General features: G+C 38.7%; 1 protein-coding gene across 1 annotated transcript in view; it reads left to right on the plus strand.

Annotated features, from left to right (window-relative positions):
• Nucleotides 1-2,806: 2,806 nt before the first annotated feature.
• The window catches only part of LOC114490795 (actin-like protein 6A), a 29,796-nt gene continuing 6,011 nt past the window's right edge, over nucleotides 2,807-26,591 (plus strand). Inside the window, exons 1-12 of the mRNA XM_028504850.2 lie at nucleotides 2,807-2,991; nucleotides 9,623-9,699; nucleotides 9,867-10,041; nucleotides 12,978-13,078; nucleotides 14,130-14,227; nucleotides 19,278-19,372; nucleotides 19,669-19,775; nucleotides 20,183-20,272; nucleotides 22,106-22,167; nucleotides 22,470-22,584; nucleotides 22,734-22,814; nucleotides 25,048-25,143. Coding sequence (XP_028360651.1) covers nucleotides 2,967-2,991; nucleotides 9,623-9,699; nucleotides 9,867-10,041; nucleotides 12,978-13,078; nucleotides 14,130-14,227; nucleotides 19,278-19,372; nucleotides 19,669-19,775; nucleotides 20,183-20,272; nucleotides 22,106-22,167; nucleotides 22,470-22,584; nucleotides 22,734-22,814; nucleotides 25,048-25,143 — 1,122 coding nt within the window. The 5' untranslated portion in view covers nucleotides 2,807-2,966. The remainder of the gene's footprint in view (nucleotides 2,992-9,622; nucleotides 9,700-9,866; nucleotides 10,042-12,977; nucleotides 13,079-14,129; nucleotides 14,228-19,277; nucleotides 19,373-19,668; nucleotides 19,776-20,182; nucleotides 20,273-22,105; nucleotides 22,168-22,469; nucleotides 22,585-22,733; nucleotides 22,815-25,047; nucleotides 25,144-26,591) is intronic.

The raw sequence follows: 26,591 nt of genomic DNA on the forward strand, positions 1-26,591 counted from the left end.
AGCATTAAGGAATGGAAGAACAGCGACCCTGTGAGGCAAAACCAAGTATTGCACTTGGCTACACAGGAGATTCTTGATGCTTGCAAACTACAAAGGATTTCTGAAAAGGCACTTATTTTTAAACATCTGGATTCAGAGTCAACCACTGAGCATCTACTGGGGGCTACACAAGTTTACATACATGTTACTTCAATACCTTTCATTTTTAGGTTGACACGGAGTATGCCAACTGGGGGTGGGGGCAGGAACTGCAAGCATGGATTACTTTTACATATAAATGCCCTTGATAATTGACATACAGACAATAACCTTGATTGTTGTGCTTTTGTTGTTTTTTTAATCTGACTAGCTATCAATCACATTAATGTAGGCTGAGCAAAGGCTTGAGAGAAAATGTTAGGCTACAGAAGAGAAATATTAATGCAAAAAAAAACCCCCTCAGATATTTTATATTTCATGGTTTCCGCTGGGTATTTTTGTTTTAATGTATGTTCTACCAGTTTTCCTAATTATGAAGAATGGGAGAAAACAAACTTCCATAGTACAAGTACCACCTCTAAGGAAACAATGTCATTGTTACTGTGGTTGGGTAGTCCTTTGACATGTTTTCTTAAGACGCTGAATACCTTTCCTTTCTCAACAGTCCATCCTTCCAGCAATTCAATACTTTAGGACTGATGATCTTAGTGCCCTGTTACATTTCTTGCTGATTAAAATTTATGAAGGGCTTAAGTGTACACTTTCATCTGCATTAACAATGTGATTAGTCCTGATATATCAGATGTACTGTGAAGTCCTTTTCATTTCAAGTTCATTTCAATGGCTTATTAAAGCAGTGTGCCCAGTGATACATCAAGAGAACAAGCTGACCTGAATTTATGAAATGAATTATCTGTTTTCTAATATTTGTCTAAGTTACTTGAAGTAAAAAGATCTAAGCATGACATTCCAGTATTTCTTCAAGCTGTTTTCTTTGTGCTATCAGCTTGAAGACTCCTCTGCACTCCAGCGTTGTTCTCTGTGGAAGAATACAATCACAGCATCTTAAGCCTTCCTGCAGACTAGGGGTGTGGTCCTCTTTACCCTTGCTAAACTGTTTCATTTTCTCATGAACTCTGAACTAGTGGAACAAATACTTTGCTATTTTTCAGTCCAGACAGTATCTAATTTCTACATGCACGGGAGATGTTAAAGATAGTATTGCTGAGAATATCTATTTAACTTGCTGTATAATACTATACTTTTAAGTGTTAAAAGTGTCTTTGATATTTATTACAACAGTAGCACATATTTTATAGTCCGGGGTTTGATAGTAAATACATTCTCCAGCTTAGTGGATCACACAGTCTCTGTTGTAACCACTCAACTCTGCCTTTACAGAAAAAAAGTAGCCATAAATGAATAAGCATGGCTGTGTTCCAATGAAACTAACTTTATGGTGACTGAAATGTGAATTTCATAAAATTTTCACATCACAAAATATTATTCTTAAAAGCATTTTAAAAAAGTGATTGAGAAATGAAATACTCATTCTTAGCTAACAGGCCATACAAAAACAGAAAGCAGGTTGGATTTGGCCCATAGATAGCTCACCTCTGCATTATCACATTGGGTTAGTGGGGGTTTCCTAAATAATCAGATATATGGTAATTATGCTGTCAAGCTGTGGGAGTTTACTCACTAGCCTTGTCCCCCACCCTGCTATCAATCACTTTCTGCCACACTGCTGGCACTGAGAGTAAGGGGGCTTTATTTCATCATTCTTCAGGTTAAGAGCAGCCCCTGTATGCCTAAACTCCAGATGAATCAACCTAAGAACTGCTATCAACTACAAGGATATACTACTGATCTTGAGGGTTTGAGTTGGAGTGCTGTCACAGAATTAGGTGTTTTCAAAGATCAAGGTGCCTGCAGTGTCCCCAAGAAGCAAAGCAACAAGTTGTTACAATAATCCAGGGAAGGGACAATGGAGATCCCAACTGTGCTGGCAGAACAGAGGACTAAGACGTATCTAAGATGTATTTATGATCAGATACTCACTTGGATGAGAACTGATTACATTGTTCTTACCTGTCTCACAGCATAAAAGAGATGGATGACAATTTAAAAGTGTAATTTTTATGCGATTGAAAATTTTTTTAAATTTTAAAAAATAAATAGCCCTGCCTGTGTGGCTCAGTTGGTAGGGGGTCGTCGTGCAAAGCAAAAGATGGCCAGTTCGATCCCTAGTAAGGGCAATAATGATGATGATGATGATGATAATGATAAAGTATTAACGTGCTACCTAAATTTGTCACTGTCTTCATTTAATTACTTATAACCATTTTAGAAATTACAGAATACTATCGGTTTCTCTGATTTATTGATTCCCCTACCCCAAAGTGGAGCACATTTTCATTACTTCAACATAAGTTAGTTGAAATACATTTAATTAAAAAAAAATACCCCTTTGCCTTCACCACACTCCCAAACCGGCAATCACCACGTGAAGACACTTTCAATTTCCAGAAATTTACTTTGCTCTAGCGGGTTCCCACGACAGGCCCCACCTTCGCCCCGCAACCCTCTCGGACCAGCCCCAACAGTTTCCCCTTTCGTCTGCCGCTTGTGCCGCCACTGTGTCCCCAGCTTGACGGGCCAATTCCGTCCTTCATTTTGTTGCTTTTCCCTCGCCCCGCCCCGATGGCTGTCCTCGATTGGCTAATACGACAGGGCCGCGGCAGGATGCCCCAGAACCCAGTTATGATTGGCTGTAAAATAGGCGGACCTCTCCCGATTGGCTGAAAAGAGAAGGCAGCAAGTGTGGTTGCGCACCGGGTGTGCGGGTCCCCGCTTTGTTGCCTGAGTGGGGTGGCGGTAGAAGTTGGGGGGGTCAGAGGCTACAGCTGGTCTGGACCCACAGTCGCTGTCCTTGCCGTCACGCTTCCCGGTAGCCTTCAGCGTAGGAACCCCGCCCACAAGCAGCCATGAGCGGCGGTGTGTACGGAGGAGGTGAGTGAGCGCGAAATTCAGTGTGGGGTTTGCAACCCCCGCCACAGTCATCCTCACTCCTCCCCTCAGTGGCGGTCCCTTCCGGTCTCCCCGTGTCTGGACTCCCTACTCCCCGCCCCATCCCCGCCCAGCGCCTCTGGCTCCCGTAGTCTCCGCCGTCTGCGGCCCCTTCCAGCCTCTGTCCCCGGAGGAGCTGGCCGGCTTTGCGGCTGGGACTGAACCTGGATCCATCGAGGCAGGGAGTGAAGCTCCAACCAGGGGTCGGCCCGCCGAGCCCCCGCCGGAACCACCAGTCCATGGTCGCCTCTCTCCAGTGTCTTCATACCTCGGCTGATTGGGGGTGTGCGCGCGAGTTTAAACTTGGGAGTTCCCTGCGGTTTGCGAGCGTGGACGCCGGGTTTCCGCAGCATCGGGTAGAAAGCTCAGCGAGCGCGGGAGGTGGGTGGGATGGCCGGCGTGGCCGCCACTCTGGACGAGTACTCCCCTCCGCGCTCAGTGCTCGCGCTGCCGCGCACTCTTCAGCAGCTCCTGCCTGTTGGTCGACCGTGGATTCTCCAAGTTACTCCTGCGTGGCAGTGCTCGGGATTGATTTCGGAACGCCTGTGATTTACGGACGCTTTGCTTGGCTAGGCTGTGGTATGGAGGAAAGAAACCGGAGCCAGCGAGTTCCAGGGACCTGAGCAGTAACACCAGCCTCACTGTTCCTGGGGCGCTTTGGCCTTGGGCGGGTGACTTCACTTTAACCAATCCAGGGTTGTGAAGTGGTAGTTCCTAGTGTGGGGGTTCAGAAGCAGACTCCCGAAGACGTGGCTCAGTAGTATGCGGCTTATTTCGAGCTAATGTCAGTTTTAGCTTCAGGCTCAAGAGAAACTTGTTCCCCTCCCTTTAACTACCCAGAAGAATTAGGGACTGGAATCAGGGACCTTGGCCGTAACAAGAGACTATCAGCAATCATCTCTTTTTGACCAACCTTTTTGGCACAGCAAACTTTCATTCAGGAGAGGTGACCAAAAGAAACCCAGAATTATCTTCTGGAGAGTGGGCCCTTGTACTATAGGTCCGTCCCCCCTCATTATCAGTATACCAGCTGGCATTGTTGTGAGAGGCTGCATTTGGATTCAGTGAGTAGTTTTGTTTTGTTTTTTACTCTCACCACATTTGCCCATTTCATGATGGGTGATTTGGGAGTGCGCCTGCCCACATCACACTGAGTGTTCAGTTTTTGACCAAAAACAGCATGACCCCTGTGTTCCAGCCTCCCTGTTCACCTGATCTGGCCTTAAAAGACTTTTTGTGTCTTCCCCCCATGAAAAAAGTCCCCAAAGGGAAACGTTTTGCCTTGTGGAAGAGGTGAAACAAACAACAGCAGAAACACTTAAAGGCATCAAAGTCGAGTTCAAAAATTGTCTTGAGCAGTGGAAAAAAGTCACCATTAGGTTTAGTACATTAAATGGAGGGTACTTGGAAGGTGACTGAAGTTTAAACATGTAAGGGTAAATATACACTTTTTTAAAAATTCTGTTTTTAGGGTTCCCCCTCATACTAAACACCTGCTGTTGTTATCATCCTGCAGTGACCCTTCTAAGCCCCCGAGGTGCATTATCTCAGCCCTAGCTCAGAATGTCTTACAGACCTAGATACACCTTTCTGTCTCTGAACCCCTGGTGCATGTGGGGGTCTCTGACTCTTGTGTCTGCAAGGTTCCTATACATATCTATGTATTAAACTATTAAAATTTCTCCTGCTAATCTGTGTCCTGTCTACTTGATTATTAGACCACCAAAAGAACCGTTAGGGTGAGGGAAAGTTTGTTCCTCCCCACACTGGCCACTGGGGTGGTTGTGATGATTAAATGATATAATGCTGCACTTGCTCTCAAAGTGTAGTCCATGGAGCAACAGTTCAGCATCCCCTGCCAGCTTTTTAGGATTGCAGACTGCCAGGCCCCACTGTAAATCTACTGAGTCAGAGCCTTTGTTTTTGCAAGAGACCTAGAGGGAACACAGGTGTGTATGATTCTTGTTTTGTGTTTCTGTTTGATGAGTTGGAGAACAAGGAGCCAGAACCAAAGTGTTGCTCTTTTTCATTGTGTCTAGTAAGGTTGCTGTCCCTGAAGAGGATGGCATTTTATTGGCAGGGGATAAAAATAATGTTTTCAAAGTTGCTTAGGTTTTTGAGAGCAGCTCGAGTCTCTTTTGAGGTGGTAGGCTGACCTTTACCCCTCCTTCCCTATTTCATTCTTGGTTCTGATCTCTCAGATGAGAATGTCAGTAGCCTCCCATTTTACTGTGGAGAAAGCCGAGCAGATCTTCATGATTTACCTCTGCCTTGTCTGAAGATGCAGTCCTGACAGGGAACTGGATCTGTGTGTCTTTGTGTCCTGGAGGCTGTTGACTATTTTGACCTTCAGGTTCACTGATCCAAGGACCTAGAGGCTGTTCATAGAGTATTTCCTTACAAGGAATCAATTAATTCCTCACAACCATGGAGTAAGGTAGAAATGGATACGGTTATGTCCGCAGCTAACATTGAGTGTACACTGTGTACCAAGACCTGCTCCAGATGTTTCTCATTCATTGCATTTAATACCTTCATTAACTCAGTTAATCCGTAACAACCATAGAAGTTGGTAGTACTGTCCCCACCTTGTTGAAGAAACAGCCCAAAGTTATATAACTTCTTAGTAAATGGGGAACAAGACTCTTCTGGATGAAGAAAGGCATTTCAGTAAAAACCACTACCATTTAAAAGAGGTTTTTTGGTTGTTTTTCTATAAATCATTTTTCAAATATATAACTGCATATTCATGTATGGATTGGTTATTCAGGATAATCTTTTTCATTTGCTATGTAAATAGGTCTTAACCTATTTCACATAAAAAGCATTTAAAATTCACAAAAGTAAGGAAATGATTTTGTGTTTGAGCTAACACTGTATGGCCAGTATTTATAGTGGGTCACATTTTCCAAAGGGTTTACTGTGAAAAGCAACCAAACCCCTCACCTAAATTTTGTGTAATTGTAGATTGTATTTTTAACTTGCATGTTTATTAAAAAGATCTTTTGCTGTGGCCAGTGTGGCTCAGTTTGTTGGGCACTATCCAGCAAACTGAAAGCTCACGAGTTCATTTCTCAGTCAGGACACATGCCTGGGTTGCAACCGATTGATGTTTCTTCCTTCTCTACCTCCCTTCTCCTCTCTTATAGAATCAATAAGTATGTCCTTGGATGAAGATTTAAAAAAAAAATCTTTGTAGTTTAAATTTTTTAATGTACAGCTCTCTCATTCCCAAAATAACTTTTGACCAGTTTGGACACTGATCTAAAGCTTTAGGAATAATGTATAATTCAGGGTGGGAGGTTATTTTATTTTTTTTTATTTTTGGAGAGGGGAAAGGAGGGAGAAAGAGGGAGAGAGGAGCCTCAGTGTGTGGTTGCCTCTCACACGCCCCCTACTGGGGACCTGGCCTTCAACCCAGGAATGTGCCCTGACTGGCCCATTGAACTGGCGACCCTTTGGTTTCAGGCTGGCATTCAATCCACTGAGCAACACCAGTCAGGGCTAGTTAGAATATTTGTTTACCTGACATTCTAGTTAATCAGTAATAAAGTTTACTAATTTATGTTCACTGGTAAACTTAGGATTTGTACTTGAGTTTACATGCTGCAGTGAAATCAGATGCATTGTTCTGCTTTTAAGGACCCTTACTTTCAGACAAAGTAATTTGGATCAGAATATTTTATAGAGAATGGTTAATTTCTTTGGGAATATATACCAAAACAGAAATTTTCTTTCAAATTAAAAATAAAAATAGGTAGTCTTTATTTAAATAAAAACAAGATCATTATTCTGTAAAGATGTCATCTCTCAACTGTGAATATTTGTAGTATAATAATTGATTTTTCTTTTTAAATGTATTTTTATTGTATTTTTTCCATTACCATTTATCCGCTTTATACCCCCTCTCCTCCACAGTTACCACACTGTTGTCTATGTCCATGAGTCCTTTTTTATTTTTAAGTTTCATTTTTTAAATTTTTGAAATAGTTCAAACATACTAAAAAATAAAATTTATATGTAGGTTTATATGTGATACTTTCATACTGACTATTTAGTTTTAATAGATGCAATATTTTACCATATTTGCCTCAGATATTTTAAGAAGTAAAATATTACTGATGTAGAGTTCTCTCTCTCTCTTTAGAGATAAACACTACACTGGAGGTATGTAACATTCTCAGACCCTATGCATATTTTTATGCTTTTAACGAGTATGTATGTATCCATAATGAATTAAATAGTATCATAATAATATGAATATAGCTATATATACAAACACACACCATATACATATATACACAAGTATTATATATATATACACTTACTTGTATATGTGTGTGTATATATATACACTAACTTTTTAAGCTGATACTTTTGGATTTATCCATGTTGACACATGTAGGTCTAGATCATTCATTTACCTGGTATATAGTATTTCAATATATGAATACACTGTAATTTATCTGTTTCCCTGCTGAGAGACCATTAGATAATTTCTATCTTTTCCCATGGCAAGCAGTGTGACAATACTAATTATCTTAGCAGCTGCCACTGACAGTGCTCGTTATATGTAGGAACTATTCTGAGTACTTACATCCCTTAAAACAGGCATCAAACTCATTTTCACCATGGGCCACATCAGCCTCATGGTTGCCTTCAAAGGGCCGAATATAGAGCTCCTTGCCCCTAGTGAAGGAGTCGTTACATTTATACAGCCTTAAAATTACATTCAGTTCTTTGAAGGCAACCGAGAGGCTGATGTGGCACCCAGTGAAAATGAGCTTGACAACCCTGCATTAAAACATTTAACACATTTAATCATTATACCATCCTATGAGATAGGGAAGTGAAGTGGAGAAGTTAGAAAATATCACCCAAGGTCACACACCTAGTGAACATTCTGGTAGGTGTCTTTTTACAATATATGTGAGAGTTTCTCCAAAGAAGGTATGTGTGATTTCTGTGAATGCATATTTTCAACTTTAGTAGTTATGAGCAAATTGTCCATAGTGTTCATACCAATTTACAGCTTATACTAGGAGAGGTATAAAAGCACCTCTATCTCTACATCTTTAGTAAAAGGCAAAAGATTTATATGATCTGAAGAGAAACCAGAATATCTTCTTTCTCTACATCTTTGACAACACTTGCTCTTATCAGACTTATTAATTTTAGCTAATTTATTGGGAGTAAATAGTATTCTTTATTATTTTTAATGAAAAAATCCTTCTTTGAAAAATCAGTGCCTGGAAAATCCAAGTGCTTTATTTAAGGAGGCATACTGTTTCAGCTGAAGTAATTATAAAGTGTAATTAGAGGCTGTTCTCTGAATTTGAATGTAAAAAATACTAGCCTTCTCCCTTAGCATTAAACTTTATGTCCTAAAATGTTTTTAAAACATGCAAGCTTTGATGATACCTTCATTTTAATGATTTTTCCTTGGCCTATATTAATACACCTTATCTCATTCTTCAGAGTCCTACTTGGGATTTCGCTGAGTTTATACTCTAATTGGATGGAATATTATTTTCCTGATGTATGAAAAAATCATACTAAAGTATACTAGATATCTTCCCTTTGCCCCTCGAGACCCACCCACCACACATTTCCACCCTCTCTGTGCCCTTGAACACTGGCCCATGTAGATTAAATCAGTGGGCTCCCTTGACCTCTGCTGTGGCCAATGGTAGGGTACCCATACTTCCTGCTTTGTGATTCTTGTCCTGGTACAATTATTAATTAATACAGGCCCCTTTCACATTCAGAAGTAGCCCAATTTGGATGAGAAATTATGAGAACACCCTAGCCCAAGGGGAGGGGAGATAGAAAGGTTGGCATGTTTATTAGCCTGGTTCCTTTTTCTAGGAGCCAGCCACCCCTTCAGTGAAGGTCACGGCTCCTGTCAGGTAGCCCTCCAAACATACAACTCTCTGGGTTCTGAACTAAGTTTCTTCTCCATTTCTTCAATTCAAAGAGTGCTGACAGATCTCTGATATTGTAAGTCCTAGGGTACCATACCGTTTTTCTTATTATACTGTTTTGTGCCCTATATTTTTGTAAATAGTCCCTTAAGTAAACTCTCCTCAAATTACCCAATTTTAGTTTTGTATCTCTTTCCTAATTGAATTTCTGATATACTGTGTATGACATTATATATTTTTTAAAGATTCTATTTTATTTTTAGAGAGGGAAGGGAGAGAGAAAGAGAGAGAGAGAGAGACATCAATGTGGGGTTGCTGGGGGTCATGGCCTGCAACCCAGGCATGTACCCTGACTGGGAATCAAACCTGCGACACTTTGGTTCGCAGCCCGAGCTCAATCCATTGAGCTATGCCAGCCAGGGCTTATGACATTGTATTTTAATTAAATGAATCTTTAGTTTAAGGTGCATTTAAAATAAAGCTAGGTTCAAGGTAGTAATAGTATGAATGTAACACCTGGTTTAATATTTATAGAGCTTTCATGTACATTCTCATTTTGAGCATGTTCATTTTGAGCATCTTAAGTACTTTTAAAATTTCCATATGCTACTGGTAAGTTTTTAATATTAATTCTTTTCTCATCTCTTCAGATGAAGTTGGAGCCCTTGTTTTTGACATTGGATCCTATACTGTGAGAGCTGGTTATGCTGGTGAGGACTGTCCCAAGGTAAGTGTAATGTTAGAGTTAATGGGCTCTGTAAGGGCCATTCATGTAGAATTAAATTCCTGCAGAAATACTGGCTCAAATATGATAAAAGACATTAGTTTGGGGAGAAACAGGAGTCCTTGATAAAAGCAGCTAACACTAGCATGTCATGTTTTTGACTCTTACAGGTGGATTTCCCCACCGCTATTGGCATGGTGTTAGAGAGAGATGATGGAAGCACGTTGATGGAAATAGATGGTGATAAAGGCAAACAAGGTGGTCCCACCTATTACATAGATACTAATGCCCTGCGTGTTCCCAGGGAGAATATGGAGGCCATTTCACCACTGAAAAACGGGATGGGTATGGTTTTGTTTTCCTACATAATTGATTATAAACACAGGGCATGTGTTAGATGTGAAATAACAGCCTCCTGTGAGTTGAACATCAGTAATTTTTTTTCATTCTGCAAACTGATGCACCAGATACTGAGAATACAAAGATGCATAAAACACATTTCTTTTCCTGAAGAAACTCATAGGTAGGAGGCATAGATGTATATATACAAAAATGTGGGGTAAGTGCTATATAGCTATGTCTGATAATCAGTAGGATTAGGGAGGAATGGCATTAATTCTGTCATTGGGTGTCAGTGATGGTTTTCACAAAGGAGGGAAGTTTTGTACTGAATCTTGATCAGTGAATAAGAATTGGCCAGACCGACAAGAACAGGTAAAGCAGAGCAGCCAGCATGTGTGAAGAGATGGAGTTGTGGAAGGACCTTACATGTTTAGAAATGTCATCAATTGTACATATGGCTGCAACATGTACACATGTTGCACATTGAGTGCCTTATGGCCAGATGCAAGGAAGGTAGGCCAAGAGCAATCATAAAAGGACTCATAACCCATGCCAGGGGTGTATTAAGCTGGTAATAAGGGTAACCCCAAAGAAATTTAAAACAAGAGGTGTGAAATGTTCATGTTTGCCAGCTGGAAAAATCATTCTAAGAGCAATATGTAGTCTAGACTGGAGGAAGGTACTATAGACAAGAGGTTTAGTTAAAAGAGTTAGGAGTTCAGTGGAGGAGTGAGTATTTAAATCGTAACACTGATGGTGGTGATCCTGAGGTGGCTTTCAGAGATAATCCAGAAGCAGTAGGTTTTTAAAGTGATTGATTGGATTGGTGAAAACAAGGATTGGGAAAGTTTCTTAGATTTTTTATTGGGATGACTGAGTTAAGAGTACCATGCATTGAGGTAGGACTAGAAGGCATGAAACAAGTTCTGTGGTCTTAAAAGCTAAGTGAGTTGCTAATATCTAAGTTGCTAATACCTGAAATTCAGTTCTTGACTAGAAGGACTACAGGACTCAGTGTATAGTTGTACTGAAGGCTCTGATTATTGCGCTGAAATGATACAAACAAAATCAGTAAGGGGAAAAAGGGGACATGGAGTGTAGTCCAGAGGAAAGCAGTACAGACTTCCAGGAGTCTTCACACAGTGTAGTTGTACAGGATGTGCTTAATTCCTCCAGCACTGAGTTATAACCATATGTGTGTTGTCCACTAGGCTTCTTATTGGGAGATGGCCATGTAGGTATCCTGTGCCTAGCAAATACCAAAATCCTAGCCTCCCAGAAGGAAAGAAGGTTTTCATCATAAGGCTCATTCTTTGTACAAACTATTTAGGCACAATGAGCTACTCTTACCACGTAGGGAGTTTTATGTCAGTGCAGGAAACTGTTCACCAGTCAAATCCCCAGATGCCTACCAAGGGTCAGCCTTGTAGCAGGTCTTTCTCAGGACTGCTGTGTTAACTCTTTTCTGCACAGCAAGTAAATGAATTTATTATGAGTTCAAAGTGATTGAAAAAAGGTGCCAATGATTGTTGTAAGCAGATGAAAAAGATCTCAATATATAGAACTGCACTATATTACTCTGGAACAGTTTGAAATAGGAGAACAGGGTTAAAGATGGGGTTCCTTGTGAAAACTTGTTTTGTATTTATAAAAAACCCACTACCAACATCATACTCAATGGGCAAAACTAAAAGCTTTTCCTTTAAGATCAGGAACAAGATAAGGGAGTCTGCTTTCACCATTCTTATTCAGCATAGTACTAGAAGTTGTAGCCACAGCGATCAGACAAGAAAAAGAAATAAACAGCATCCAAATTGGGAAGGAGGAAGTAGAACTGTCATTATCAGCAGATGACATGATAGTGTACATAGAAAATGTTATAATTCTCCACAAAAAAACCAGTTGACCTAATAAGTGAATTTAGCAAAGTAGTGGGATACAAAGTCAACATTCAGAAATCTAGGGCATTTTTGTACACCAACAATGAACTATTAGAAAGAGAAACTAGGAAAATATCCATCCCATTTACTATAACAACAAGAAAAATGAAGTACCTAGGAATAAATTTAACCAAGGAGGTAAAAGACCTGTACTTGGAAAACTATAGAACACTGAAGAAAGAAATCAAGGAAGATACAAATAAATGGAAGCATTTACCGTGTTCATGGATTGGAAGAATTAACATCATTAAAATATCCAACTACCCAAAGCAATCTATAGATTCAGTACAATCCTACTAAAATGCCAATAGCATATTTCACAGATCTAGAACAAGTATTTCCAGAATTTATATGGATTGAAAAAAGACCCCAAAGTCTCAGCAGTCTTCAGAAAGAAGAACAAATTAGGAGGGATCACAATACCTGATATCAAACTATACTACAAGGCCACTGTAATCAAAACAGCCTGGTACTGTTGTAAGAACAGACACACAGATCAATGGAACAGAATAGAGAGCCCAGAAATAAACCCATGTCTCTATGGTCAATTAATATTTGACAGATGGGGCACAAGCATGCAATAGAGTAAAAATAGCCTCTTCAATAAATGGTGTTGGGAGAACTAGACTAGTACATGCAAAAAAATGAAACTAGACCACCAATGTATACCATACACGAGAACAAACTCAAAATGGATAAAAGGCCTAAACATAAGTCAGTACCATAAAAGTCCTAGAAGAAAACATAGGCAGTAAAATTTCAGATATCCCACAAAGCAATATTTTTGCCAATATATATCAACAAACAAGCAAAAAGTTTCTAATGTAAAAGCAAAGATGATGTCTATTTAAAGGACTATGTTAGGAAGTAGAGCTGTAGAATAAGTAGGTTCTGTGTATTAAAGTATTTAATGGTAAATCTTAGAAAAAAATCTCTCCAAAGATGCTGTATTGATCTCCAACTAAGCAGTGTTTTCAAGGCATTGATTTTATATTCTAGTTGAGGACTGGGATAGTTTCCAGGCTATTTTGGATCACACCTACAAGATGCACGTCAAATCAGAGCCCAGCCTGCATCCTGTCCTCATGTCAGAAGCACCGGTAAGGACAAGACTTGCCTTTCTAATGTTTCCTCTCCCCGCTGGACCATTCATTTGAAAAAAAAATTTTTGGGCTTTACGGAAGCTTAGAAATTTGTATTTTGGTGTTTGAAAATTAGGGGAAGAGGGATTAATTTTTAAATAATACTATAACTTTTATTTCATAAATAAAATATTCACAGAATAATATCAGAGCACCGCAATGAGTTCCGGTGGTTATTTATCTATTTTTTCCAGGGATTTACTTAACAGTAGAATCCTTGGGCTGCTTCCCATTTTGGTTTATGAATTGTCCCTTGTGCCACAAGTGCAGTACATAGCTGCTTTTATACTCAGGTGTCTGGGAGAGATGTTGAATGAGGGCTGCAAATTGGTAGACTGAAGCCTCTTGTGAAATAATAAATTATCAATCTACTGTTATTATAGTTAACTTCTGGTTTCTCTTATGAGTAGCAGGTATAAGTGGGAGAATTTGGTGGTGTAAAATTCATACTTAGGATTATGATGACTAGATTCACTCTTTTTAAAAAAATGTTTTTAATTTCATTTTTGAGAGAGAGGAAGAGAGAAAGAAACATTGATTTGCTGTTCCACTGATTGATGCATTCATTGGTTGATTATTGTATGTGGCCTGACTGGGGATTGAACCCACAACCTTGGTGTCTCAGGACGATGCTCAAACCAGCTGAGCTACCTGGCCTAGACTAGATTCACTCTTAAGATTTAGTAATACTTTGTGTTTATAGCAATCATAATTCCCTTAATTGAAAACTTGGTAATTTCTGGAATTCATTGCAGCAAATAATTTTACTTCTTACTAAATAATAACCAAATTCTAATTTATATTTATTAAATCTATTTCATTTCATATCTATTGAAATGAATTAAATTTTATAAAATTGTTATTATGAAGATTATTTGCCATGGTATTTTATTCTATTTTTAACATTTTACATATTTGTTAATATAGTGCTGTGATGAATCTTGACATAAATCAACAGTTTAGTTTTTAAACAACAAATGACTTGCTTTTCTTTTTTCTTCTTATCCAGTGGAACACCAGAGCCAAGAGAGAGAAACTGACAGAGTTGATGTTTGAACACTACAACATCCCCGCATTCTTCCTTTGCAAAACTGCAGTTTTGACTGCGTATCCTTGAAAGACCAATGCTTAGCTTTTCTGTAAAGGTGGATGTGGTATTCCTGAAGATGATGCCCCAGCAGGAAGACATGAGCTAATTCCTGCTTGTTCAGAACTTTGGTTTTTTTTCTGTCTTGCTTTTTAGCTACCCATCTTTTAGTATTTCTTATTGGAAGTGATATACCAGAAAATATGAGAGAGTAAGGGAAAGATGCACTGAAATCCCGCTCATTAACAAGGTTATTAAGGATTTTGTTTTTTGAAGGAGAATGTGCATAGGAGGGAGTGTTGTGTCCAATTGGTGAAGAGATAGTTCAGAGACTGCCATTTCCTCCCTCTCCTCCAATACCATAGAAAAGTAGAATTGGCTATAACTTTACTTAATACTAAATCACCAGATAGTTTTTGCAAGCATATAAAGGGACAGATATAGAAATATGCCCTCACCTCAAAGAATTTGTAATGTAATATCCTTGTTAGAAGCTAAATAATAGCTTTTAATATTACTTCAAAATAACCATTGGTAAAAGTCATAAAGAAGTACATGATTAATTTGAAGTTTCTGTGTAGTAATTGTGGTAGTTCTGCAGAGTAGTATAGTAGTCTGACAACCTTTAATTTAAAAAAAAAAAAGCTAGTTGTGTGACATGGGAGAAAGAGCCCTATATTTAGAGGTCAAGTTGGAGTGTTTACATTGGTGTGATCTTGAATTAGGTATTTAAAACCTGATCTTCAACTCATTTATTCTGTATACTTCCCTGGAAGGCTGTCATATTAAGGTAATTTTTACGTAAACATGAGGATCACTGTGGTAACTCTAATCTAATATCTGTAAGTCTTATAGATGACATAGCAAAACCAGTATAAGCGTTTGTTACCGTGATTTAGTTTATAGTTGAAGATCTGTGTTTGGCTTCAGGAGTTATAAAAATAGGTTTAGGTCTGACTGTAGGGGCCTTATCAGATGTAAAAAATGTGAACTTCAGACTCTAGGGAATGGTTAAAGGTTTTTGAGTTGGAGATGAAGAGTGCTAGCTGACCCATTGTGTGCATTACCTCATTTAATTTTTTACTAACCTCATCAGGAAATGGAGTCAAAATAAGCAAGTTGGTCCAAGTTCACAATTTGGAAAATGGCACTTCTGAATTTGAATGTAGGTCTGTCTATTTGGCTGCTTCCTTACAGGGAGTAGTACCTAAGCAGAATTGGGCATTGTTTTATTTTTTAACCTTTTGTTATAGAAAATTTCTGACACAAAAGAAGATAGACAATTATCTTGACTCTCCATAAGTTTATCACCCCAGTTCAATAATTTTAAGCTCATAGCTAAGTTGCATTAGTTATAGCCTCACCTATCTCCCCTCCCAACATGATTTTGAAGGAAATCCCAGACAACTTTAACTTTAGCCATACAAACTTGAACATGTATGTATCTATAAAAGATTTTACCATGTTCTTTAAAAACAACAACAAAAAGCCCCTGGCTGGCATAGCTCAGTGGATTGAGCGCGGGCTATGAACCAAAGTGTCGCAGGTTCGATTCCCAGTCAGGGTACGTGCCTGGGTTGCAGGCCATAGCCCCCAGCAACTGCACATTGATGTTTCTCTCTCTCTCTCTATCTCCCTCCCTTCCCTCTCTAAAAATAAATAAATAAAATCTTTAAAAACAACAACAACAAAAAGATGTAACCACAGTTGATCTTATCTTTAAAAAGTTTACCCTGGCTGGCGTAGCTCAGTGGATTGAGCGCGGGCTGGGAACCAAAGTGTCCCAGGTTCGATTCCCAGCCAGGGTACATTCCTGGGTTGCAGGCCATAACCCCCAGCAACCGCACATTAATGTTTCTCTCTCTCTCCCTCTCCCTCCCTCCCTCCCTCCCTTCCCTCTCTAAAAATAAAATAAAATAAAATCTTAAAAAAAAAAACTTTAAAAAAAAAAAAAAAAAAGTTTAGCATGTTTGAATCAGGGTCCAAACAACAAGGGTTATATGTTGTATTTGGACAGTGTCTCTTAGGTCTCTTTTAATATATAGGTTCTCCTCCTCCTCCCCTTTTTTTGTTCAGGGAGTAGATTGTCCTGTAGAAGTTCCCACATTTCTGGATTTCCCTGACTGGTGGTGTTTTACTATAACACCACCAGTCAGGGAAATCGGTGTTGTCTTCTAGCTCAGTAGTTCTCAAACTTTGTACATCCATAGTTTTTATTTATGTGGGTTGCATCTGGCAGTATTTACCATATTATAAATTTAAAAAGAAAGTTAAAATTATATTTGCTTACTGTTATTTTAATTAATAATAAATTTATTGTACGTTAATATAAATATTTTCAAGAAAAATTGCAATTTTCCAAAACCCAAAAAATTAATGAGAAGAGCAGTGGCATCACTTAAAATTTTTTCACTCTCTTTAATGTTGAACTTAATAGTGGAAATTGAAGTCTCATATAATGCTTTTACATTCAGTATGTAGTGTATCACACACAACATACCCTCTGGAAAACTTCATTATATAGTCATGAGAGAATGACAGTGAAAAAGACAAAGTACATTTTAGTGTTATTCTAAAATTGTTTTGATGTCTCAAAAGGATGGCATCAGGACTGCTCTACACTTTTAAAAATTACTGAAAATCCGTAAGAGCTTTTGTTTATGTGAGTAATGTCTACCAATATTATTGCATGACAAAGTAAAACTAAGAATTTAACTTTTATTTATTAGTTCAGTTTAAAGTACCAAAAATAGACCTGGTAACACATTTTTATGAAAAGAATAATTATATTTTCTATAAACAAAAATATCTTTTAAAGATTTTATTTATTTTTAGAGAGGGGGGGAAAGGAGGGGAAAGTGAGGGAGAGAAACATTGATGTGAGAAACATTAATCGGTTGCCTCTTGTGTGCCCCGTCTGGGGACCGAACCTGCAACCCTGACCAAAAATCGAACCGGTGACCTTTCACTTTGCAAGATGATGGGAGCCAACTGAGCCACACTGGTCAGGGCTAGAACAAAAATATTAATGACAACAGTAGCATTGTTTTATCTGGCTTAATTGATGATAGCTGAGTTCTCCTGTCTACCAGCTGCAGGCTCTGTCCTATTGACACCTTAAGCTAAAAGGAAGGCTTCAATTTTCTGCTGTCCAAGCTGCATACTGTTGGAGAATGAATGTAGTTTAAAAGGTAGCAAGAGGTCAATAGAGTAGCAGTAAAAACAGATAAATAACTAACCCTCTTTCTGGCCATTTTATTCTCAGACTCCTTTCCTCTGATCATCTCTGCCCATTCCTCATTGTTGTTTTGCCCTTAGCCCTTCATGTCTCTTGACATGCTCTTTCTGGCTTAACTTACAAATTTCCTTGACTTCAGACACCAGTTATACAGTGAAAACTTCCATTCCATATCTGTATTCCAGATCTTTCTTGTGAGCTCCAGGCTCCGCTGCCCAGAAGAACATGTTCTGTTATCTGTATGAGCACTTGAAGCTCATTTTGTCCACTACTGACTTTATCTTCTCTCCCCTCAAATTTATTCTTTCTCGCAGTTGCCCAGACCTGAAATCTTTCTCTTTAACCCTTAAAATGTATTGGTCATCAAGATCCATGTATTTTTCACCAAACATCTGTCAAATCCATTTATTTTTCTATATTCACTACCCTTGCCTTAGGTGCAAACTGTTTCCAGGATTACTGCAACCTTTCCTCTTAAGATTTTTCTTCCCCTTTTTATTGAATTTGTTGGGGTGACACTAGTTAACAAAGTTATACAGGTTTCAGGTGCACAGTGCTACAACACAGCATCTCCATCCATCTTGTGTGTTCACCAGCTCAAGTCAGGTCTCCATCCTTCACCATTTACAACCCCATACCCTCCACCAGCCTCCCACCACCCTCCATGCCCCTTTCTCTTATCTTGCCCATTCTTCACACGGAAGCTCCATTAATCTTTGTTAAATGCCAGCCAGCTGTAAGCCAGAATCATCTTCTTCATTCTTCTTCCAGGCTGTACTAGTGAACTCCTTAGGTGCAAGCTGTTTCTGGGATTACTGCAACCCTTCCTCTTAATAATCTTTCTTAGTTGCCAGGCAGCTTTAAGCCAGAATCATCTTCCTCATTCGTTCCTTCATTCTTCTTCCAGGCTATACTACTGAACTACTTATATTTCCCTGACCTCACCTGCTCTCTTGCCTCACAGCTTTTTCTCATGTTCCTCCTCTTTCCAATGTCCCCCTCCCCAGCTTATACTAAGATTTCCCAGGAATTGGTCAGGTGGTCTCTCCATACTACCCCCATCATCCTGAGCTGTTCTTTTTACAGCTTTACCTACTGATTTCTACTTCACTAAACAGGATATACCTCAGGGCAGAGACAGTTGGTTCACCTTTGTGTGTCTTCTGTGCTGAAGGAATGCTGGTACCAGACTGACCTCTTTCCTTCCCTCATTTATTGACCATGAGACTCATCACTAGGCACACAGTAGATGCAGAGTAAATAATTGATGACCAAGTAAGTGGCTCCATTGCTAAACAGTGTTCAAGATGTTCTGGGCCAAGCTGTGCAAAGTGGGAACTGCCCATATTCATGGTGTTGAGTCGACCTGGATGGGCACTGCCACTCAGCTGCCACAATGCTGAACTACTTTGTGAATTCTTTGTGACATGCCCTTAGTTCCTAGCTCAAAGTCCACAGCCTCCCTCTGTGCTTACCGAGTTTCTGTGGATTTCATTAAGTAAATGCTTCTCAACTTGTTATAAGCCCTTAGATATATCTCCAGAGACTCTGAGTGTGCACTTGTGTTAGTTTTGACCAACTTAACAGGACTCTGCAGGAAGGAGGGTTCCCCAAGTTCTTCCCACCACCAGTCTGGAAGTCAGTCCTGCCTGTTGTCATTTGTTTCTAGTCCAGAGTCATTGTTTGATACCAATTTTAAGCCCTAGATTTACTTTCACACATTTCAAGCCATAATGCCTCTGTTTACAAATGCCTTCATAAAACCTACCCTTTATAATAAACATTATTTTTAGGAGCCTTAATTCTTACTTGTCCTTAATGCTTTAAACTAGATTTGCTAATGGGCGCTCTACTGGGCTTATTTTGGACAGTGGAGCCACTCATACCACTGCAATTCCAGTCCACGATGGCTACGTCCTTCAGCAAGGTACATGTATTTAACCAGCGGGCTCCGAGACCGTGTTAGCTGTCAAGAAGACACAGACAATGAAACTGGGCTGTCAAAACATACCAAGTTCCAAATAATGTCTTTTTGAAGAGACTTTTTTAAAATGTGGTGTATAACATGAATTTAAAACTGATGCATAGCTTGATGCATGCTTTGAGGGATAGCTCTGTTAGTTCTCTTTGAAAAGAATTATTGACATATAAATCCACTGAGGACATTTGTCCCAAGGAGTTTGAACTTAATGCTGTCCTAGCCTTGTTTACTTTTTTTCATAGGTATCGTGAAATCCCCCCTTGCTGGAGATTTTATTACTATGCAATGCAGAGAACTCTTCCAGGAAATGAATATAGAACTCATTCCTCCATATATGATTGCATCAAAAGTAAGTGATGACTACTGAATTTTTTGGTATATATATATATATATATATATATATATATATATATATACACACATATATATTTTTGAAGCTTTTACTTATTTATAGAGAGGGGAAGGAAGGGAGAATGAGAGGGAGAGAAACATCAATGTGTGGTTGCCTCTCCCACGCCCCCTACTGGGAACCTGGCCTGCAACCCAGGCATGAGCCCTGACTGGGAATCTAACTGGTGACCCTTTGGTTCACAGTCTGGCATTCAGTCCACTGAGCCACACCATCCAGGCCTGTTATATTTTTACTATAAAATTTTTAAAAAATATTTTCCCTGAGTTTTCTTTTTGGAATTTATCTCCACCTCTTCACCTCGTGTTGTGAGCTCTGTTATTCTAGCTTATGTTCTTGGTACTCAGGAACCTGTGCGTGAAGGATCTCCAGCAAACTGGAAAAAAAAAGAGAAGTTGCCACCGGTTACAAGATCTTGGCATAATTATATGTGTAACGTAAGTAACCATTATCCTCTTTATGAAAGAGTTATAGCCTGTAAGTCTTAGAATACAATATAACATAGTTTTCAAATTTTACATTTTTAATGATACTCTACAAACAGAATTAATAGATTTTTGGGGGGGTGAGGTTGCATTTCATACTTACCAAACAAATATTAGGTTGGCCAAAAAGTTTTTCGCCAATAACTATTGATATGGATATTTGAGTATGTTGGCTAGCTCCCACATGGTATAACATTCATTATTCTCAGTCAATGTCTCGATTGGATTGCTATCAACTTCATCTTGCCCACCTGACCATGGAGCATCATCCGAAGAGAAATCTCTAGCATGAAACTTCTCAAACCACTTTTGACACATTCAATCAGTAACAGCACCTTCTCCATACACTGCACAAATCTTTTTATGTTTCAGTTGCATTTTTACCTTTCTTGAAATAATAAGCATAATATGCCAAAAATGATGCATATTTTTTTTCCATCTTCAGTGTTAAAATGGCTACACAAACATTCACCAATTTTGATAAGTTTTTTAAGTGCTCACTGATATGAGAGCGGTCACATACAACCTAACAAAATTGTTTTGAATGAAGTTAAAAGACAACTAAGTACTACTAGAGCTGTCGTATGGAAAAAACAGAACCAACTTTTTGCCCAACCCAATATGTCAACAAACTATAGATTTATGTGGATTACTGTGGTGAGACTTGGAAGGAACTTTGGTTTGATGGGGGGAAAACAAGCATTATGCTGTTTTAAGATATTTTTTTGTGGAGAAAATGGTTTTCATGTGTGGTGACCTGCTGGTATGGCTCTTTATATTCTCTTTCCTACATTCATCCAGGTATGAAAAAAATTTGTTATTGTTGATAGCAGGGAACCAATGAGAGATTCTTTTTAGTAAAACTCCATGCTTTTAAAATTTTTAAATTTATTTTTAGAGCGAGGGAAAGGAAGGGAGAAAGAGGGAGAGAAACATTGATGTGTGGGAGAGACATTGATCAGTTGCCCCTTGTATACCTCCAACTGGGGACCTGGGCTATAACGCAGGCATGTGCCCTGACTGGGAATCAAACCAGGACCTTTTGGTTTGCAGGCAGATGCTCAATCCACTGAGTTATTCCAGCCAGGGCACATTTCTGAATATACGACTTACTGACTGACTGGGAGATGTTAGTAAAACAAACACTCACAGCACAGATATACATTTATTTCTCACAGTAAAAGGATATAAAAGCAGGGATATATCCTCTCTAAATGTTTTTGTGCCTAAATATAGAAAATTTTTGTGGGTGCTCAGTACAAGGAAGACTTGTGAAGATGGTTAGTAAACTTGCCAGGATATTATTAGACAAGATGTATCCTTTAAACCAAGACATCATTTGTATTTCAGAGCAGATTTTTTCATTGTTTTACACTAATGCAGTCATTAAAAATTACTTCAAATGCAATATATATGCATGTTTTTAATATATTTAGCTAATGAAATCTTCTAAGTCTGAGCATATTTTTATGGTAAAAACAGTGTTTTGAAACTGGTCTTGTTATGCAAGACTGTGGTAAAAGGGTTCCTAGTTTTTATCTCATCATCATTCCATTAGTGTTTTGATTTAACTGTTCTGCATTTTAGCTTTTAATTCAGATTCATATAATTGAGTTTCTTTGAAATTCAGGAGTCCTTGCTGGATAGATTTATACACTTGAAAGTACTTACCCACCTAGGGTGAGTACTTAAGAAAAGTATTTTGGAGATAATGTTACTCAGGTATAGATTGCAAGGGTAAATTCAATAACCTTGTTTCTTAAACTTTCTTGTTTTTATCCATAGTGTGTTATCCAGGATTTTCAAGCTTCAGTATTGCAAGTATCGGATTCAACTTATGATGAACAGTATGTTTTATAATTTTGTTTACAAGACGTAATTTAATAGGTCATAAAAATTTTCATACTAATCTTTTAGAAAACTGTATACTTCCTAAATGAGGAAAGGAGGTGATTTACATTAAAAAAGTATAATAGAATATGCTTAACTGGTCAAAAGGTAAAAAGTTATGTTAAGGAATATGGAATAACATTTTCAAAGAGAACAGTTATTCTCACTCTGCTTTTATGTCCATTGATTCCTTAGTAGTTTATAATTTTTGAAGAGGACTGTTTTTGTCTTTGTTTAATAAAGTTTAATATGTTTTCAGAGTAGCCGCACAGATGCCAACTGTTCATTATGAATTCCCCAATGGCTACAACTGTGATTTTGGAGCAGAACGGTTAAAGATCCCGGAAGGATTATTTGACCCTTCCAATGTAAAGGTATGAAGGTTTATTTCATAGTTAGCCTGGCTTTTCCTGTATATCTAGAGATCTTGTATAATTATAAAACCTAGATAATACTAAAATTTTTTAGATGCGTTTTATTGTTTGAAGTTCTCTGTGTCACCACTCACTGTGCTCTGTTGTAGGGATTATCAGGAAATACAATGCTGGGAGTCAGTCACGTCGTCACTACAAGTGTTGGAATGTGCGATATTGATATCAGACCCGTAAGTCCAGCTTCCTGTTTATTATGTGAAGGTGTATTTTCGGGCACCAAAATAACCTCAGATCATTATTTAAGTTGGCATCTTGGCCATGGATTTTGAAGTCCATTTTATAACAGAAAATAGGAAATAATGATGTGTTAGAAAAGAAAAAATATGAAACTCTAGAGCTGTGGTGTCCAATGTGGTACCTAATAGCCCCATGTGGCAATTTAAATAAAAAAAAATAATAAACATTTGAAGGTCAGTTCTGTATTCATACTACCACATTATAGATATAGCTAGTAGCCACTGCAGGCCAGTGCAGATATATAGCATTTCCATCATCACACAGTTCTTTTGGACAGTGCTGTTCTAGAGATTTCCTAAAATGTGACAAACCAAAATGAGGCTGACCCTGGGCAGCAGGATCCATGTGTCATGGTTGCAAGAGACAAATTCAAACAGACTGCAGAAGTCCTGTGGTGAAAAGGGGACGGCATGGCCTCTGTCTAAGTGAGAGAGAGGGTCCCGACCTCGACCTCTGCCTGGACAGACTTTTATTGCTTTTCTGGGCACGTTACATCGAGAATGGTCCTCATTTACTATGCACAGGTTCACTGTAGGTGATTACCTTTTACAGATAACAAAGATAAGAATGTTGCTAATTACTTCAAAGAGAAGGATGTTACAGATCAAGGTTACATTCCATACTTGGGAGGTTTAGCACAGACTTTAGGAAGTTACTTTAGTGTTGTGCAGTAAACATTTGCTGCATCAATCCGGGATGAGGGAGTTTTAGCAAAAGCAAGTGTCATAGCAGCCTAGGTACAATGCAGGCCTGATTCCCCACGGGAGAACCTATCCATGGGTGCGGCTTCTGTGTGCTGGACCTCACTCCCACTGGCCTTTCCTATTGGGGACTGGGCTATATTCCCACACTACATGGAACGGTCCCCTGTCCGAAAATACCTATGATCGGTGATTTTTCCTGTTTGTTATATGGTTATCCTTTTATTTTTTAATAAGGTGTTTAAATTATGTCACTTGTATGAGGAATGTAGTTTAGATAATATCCTTTACTTGATAATTTTCTGCTTTTTCACGTTTTAAACACTAACTCCATATTATAACACCATACTGATCATTAGATTGATTATTTCAAATTAAAACACTGGTTTTAGTTTGTAGCCAATATATTGCCTCGCTTTTCTTTGAGTTAATTCTGTTGCTTACAGCAAATGCCGAGGGTGGATTTAGAAACCATGTTGTTTAAAAAGACTTTGGATGCTATTAAAAAAAAGTTCTTTATTTCAGCTAGTCACCTAGCAGGCATGTGCTGTTTCTAGGACAGTAGGGATAAAATTGTGTAATCTTTTAGTGCAAAGTCAAGGCCACTTTTGGGGAAAGGCAGTTGAAGTACATTTACTGTAAGAGAGTGATAGCTTTCTCTTTTTAGTGAAACTTCTTTTAACTAATATTGATTGCAGAGGAGACTCTTTTGTATTCCATTTTCTTTCCAAAGTGAGACGATTTATGCACTTGGTATAAATTTTTGTAATATGAATTTACCCACAAAAAAAAGCAGGCTGACATTTAACTTTCTGATGCATTCTTGCAAATTAGAGATATATATGTATACCCTGTAAGTAGGAATTTATTTTTGTCTGGAGAGACCTCAGCATGTAGATGTTGTAAATGTTGTAAAAGTTCGCCATGTGGTTCTAGTGCACACCGTAGAAGAGGACAATGGCGGTGATTTTCCGGGATTCTTGTCAGAGTGTGTGTTGCCCATCACAATCATTAAAGAGTCACACTGTCTAATTTTAAATACCAGAACTTCCAGAGGAGCATTTTAAGTTGAAGGCATTAACTCTAATGCTTAAACTATATTTCCAATTAAATATGGCAGCTATCTCCAAAAATTATGACGGGTTTTAGAATAATTGCTTTGAGTTAGTGGTCCTTATACCTTAATGCATATTACCGTCACCTAGAGAGCTGTAAACAACTAACTCAAACCCCATCCCCAGAGGTTTTACTGAAGTGCCCCAGTTACTAGTGTTTTAAAACCTGGCTAAGTGGGTGGAATGTGCAGCCAGTACTGGGGACCACTGGATTAAGTATTAGGTCTGTGTAAAAGTATAACAACTTAAAAAGAAAGGGACATTGTAGTGGCAGGCATGGTCTTACCTGTAGTTGTGTTTGCAAACTGTTGGAAACACTCTGAACTGCCTTACTTTTGTTTGCGTCCTAGGGTCTCTATGGCAGTGTGATAGTGGCGGGAGGAAACACGCTAATACAGAGCTTCACTGACAGGCTGAATAGAGAGCTCTCTCAGAAAACGCCCCCGGTAAGTTTTGTGTGTTCTTTAGTGGCATTCTTCAGTCACAGGTTTCCTCGCCACTGCTCTAATTGTATAGATAAGGTTTGTTTTTCAGTAAATTGATGATATTTTGTGTGCCTGGAACAGTATTATTTAATAAAAATATCCATTGTTAATTAAATTTTCCTAGATGGCATGTATTAGTTACTCTTGTTACTATTTGAATCTCATTTTATTCATTGATTCTATACTTAAGTACCTATAGCCTGCTAGGCCCTGGAGATTTAAACATAGTCCCTGCCCACTAAGTGCTCAGTCTGCAAGAATGAATAGACATGGTAACAATAATGGCTGTAATGTGCTAAGTGGTTCAGTATGTCATGAACCAGGCACTCTTGGGAACACTGAGGAGCAAGTATTTAACTGCCTGGGAGTATCAGAGGAAAGCTTGGGGAAGAAGCTGTTTGAATAGGAGTTAAGTGGTTGGTAATTTACAAAGGAACTTGTAGGTGGACGGAAACCCCATGTGTACAGTAAGAAGGGAGGATGATCTATTCCAGTATCTTAAAGTGGTCAACTTGTCATCTGTGCAGAAGCAGGGAGAGTGATGTGACTTGTTAGATGGATGGTATATTAGTTCCTAGGTCTGCTGTATTGAAGTACCACAGAGTGGGTAGCTTAAAACAACAGTAATGTATTCTCTCTCGGTTCTGGAAGCTAGAAGTCTTGTATTTCGTATTAGCAGAGCCACACTTTCTCTGAAATCTACAGAAGAGAATCCTTCCTTCCCTCTCCCCAGCTTTAAGGGTTTGCCACTGATCCTTGTTTCCTAGATTGCAGCCACACCTCAGTCTCCATCTCTGATGTCATATAGGAATATCCCCCATGGGTCTGTCCTTCTCATAAAAGAACACTAGCCATATTGGATTAAGGGTGCACTCTCCTCCAGTATGACTTTCTCTAATACTTCTTAATTATATTTGCATTGACCCTATTTCTAAATTAGATCACATTCACAAGTACCAAGGAGTATGACTCCAATATATCTGTTTCAGGGACACAGTACTGTTCACACAATATGTAACCATGCCCTGTAGCTTATTAAGAGCAAACTTAAAGGATCAAGTTTAGCAGAGGACCAAAGAGCTCCAAGGTTTGTTTTTAAAAGATTACTGTGTACCCTGACAGTGTGGCTCAATTGTTTCGGCAAAGCGAAATGTCACTGGTGCTATTTCTGGTAGAGCACATGCCTACATTGCAGGTTTGGTCACTGTTGGGGCATGTATGGAAGGCAACCAATTGAAGCTTCTCTCTCACATCGATGTTTTGCTCCCTCTCTTTCTGCCTCCCTTCCCTTCTGTCAAGAAAGAAAAGAAAGAGAAATTAATCATCACCTGAGGATTTGTTTTAATTGATTCTATTTTATTAAATTATATTTTATTGATTATGCTATTACAGTTGTCCCACTTTTCTCC

This window comes from Phyllostomus discolor, chromosome 2 (genome assembly GCF_004126475.2).
Source record: "Phyllostomus discolor isolate MPI-MPIP mPhyDis1 chromosome 2, mPhyDis1.pri.v3, whole genome shotgun sequence".
Lineage (NCBI taxonomy): Eukaryota > Metazoa > Chordata > Mammalia > Chiroptera > Phyllostomidae > Phyllostomus > Phyllostomus discolor.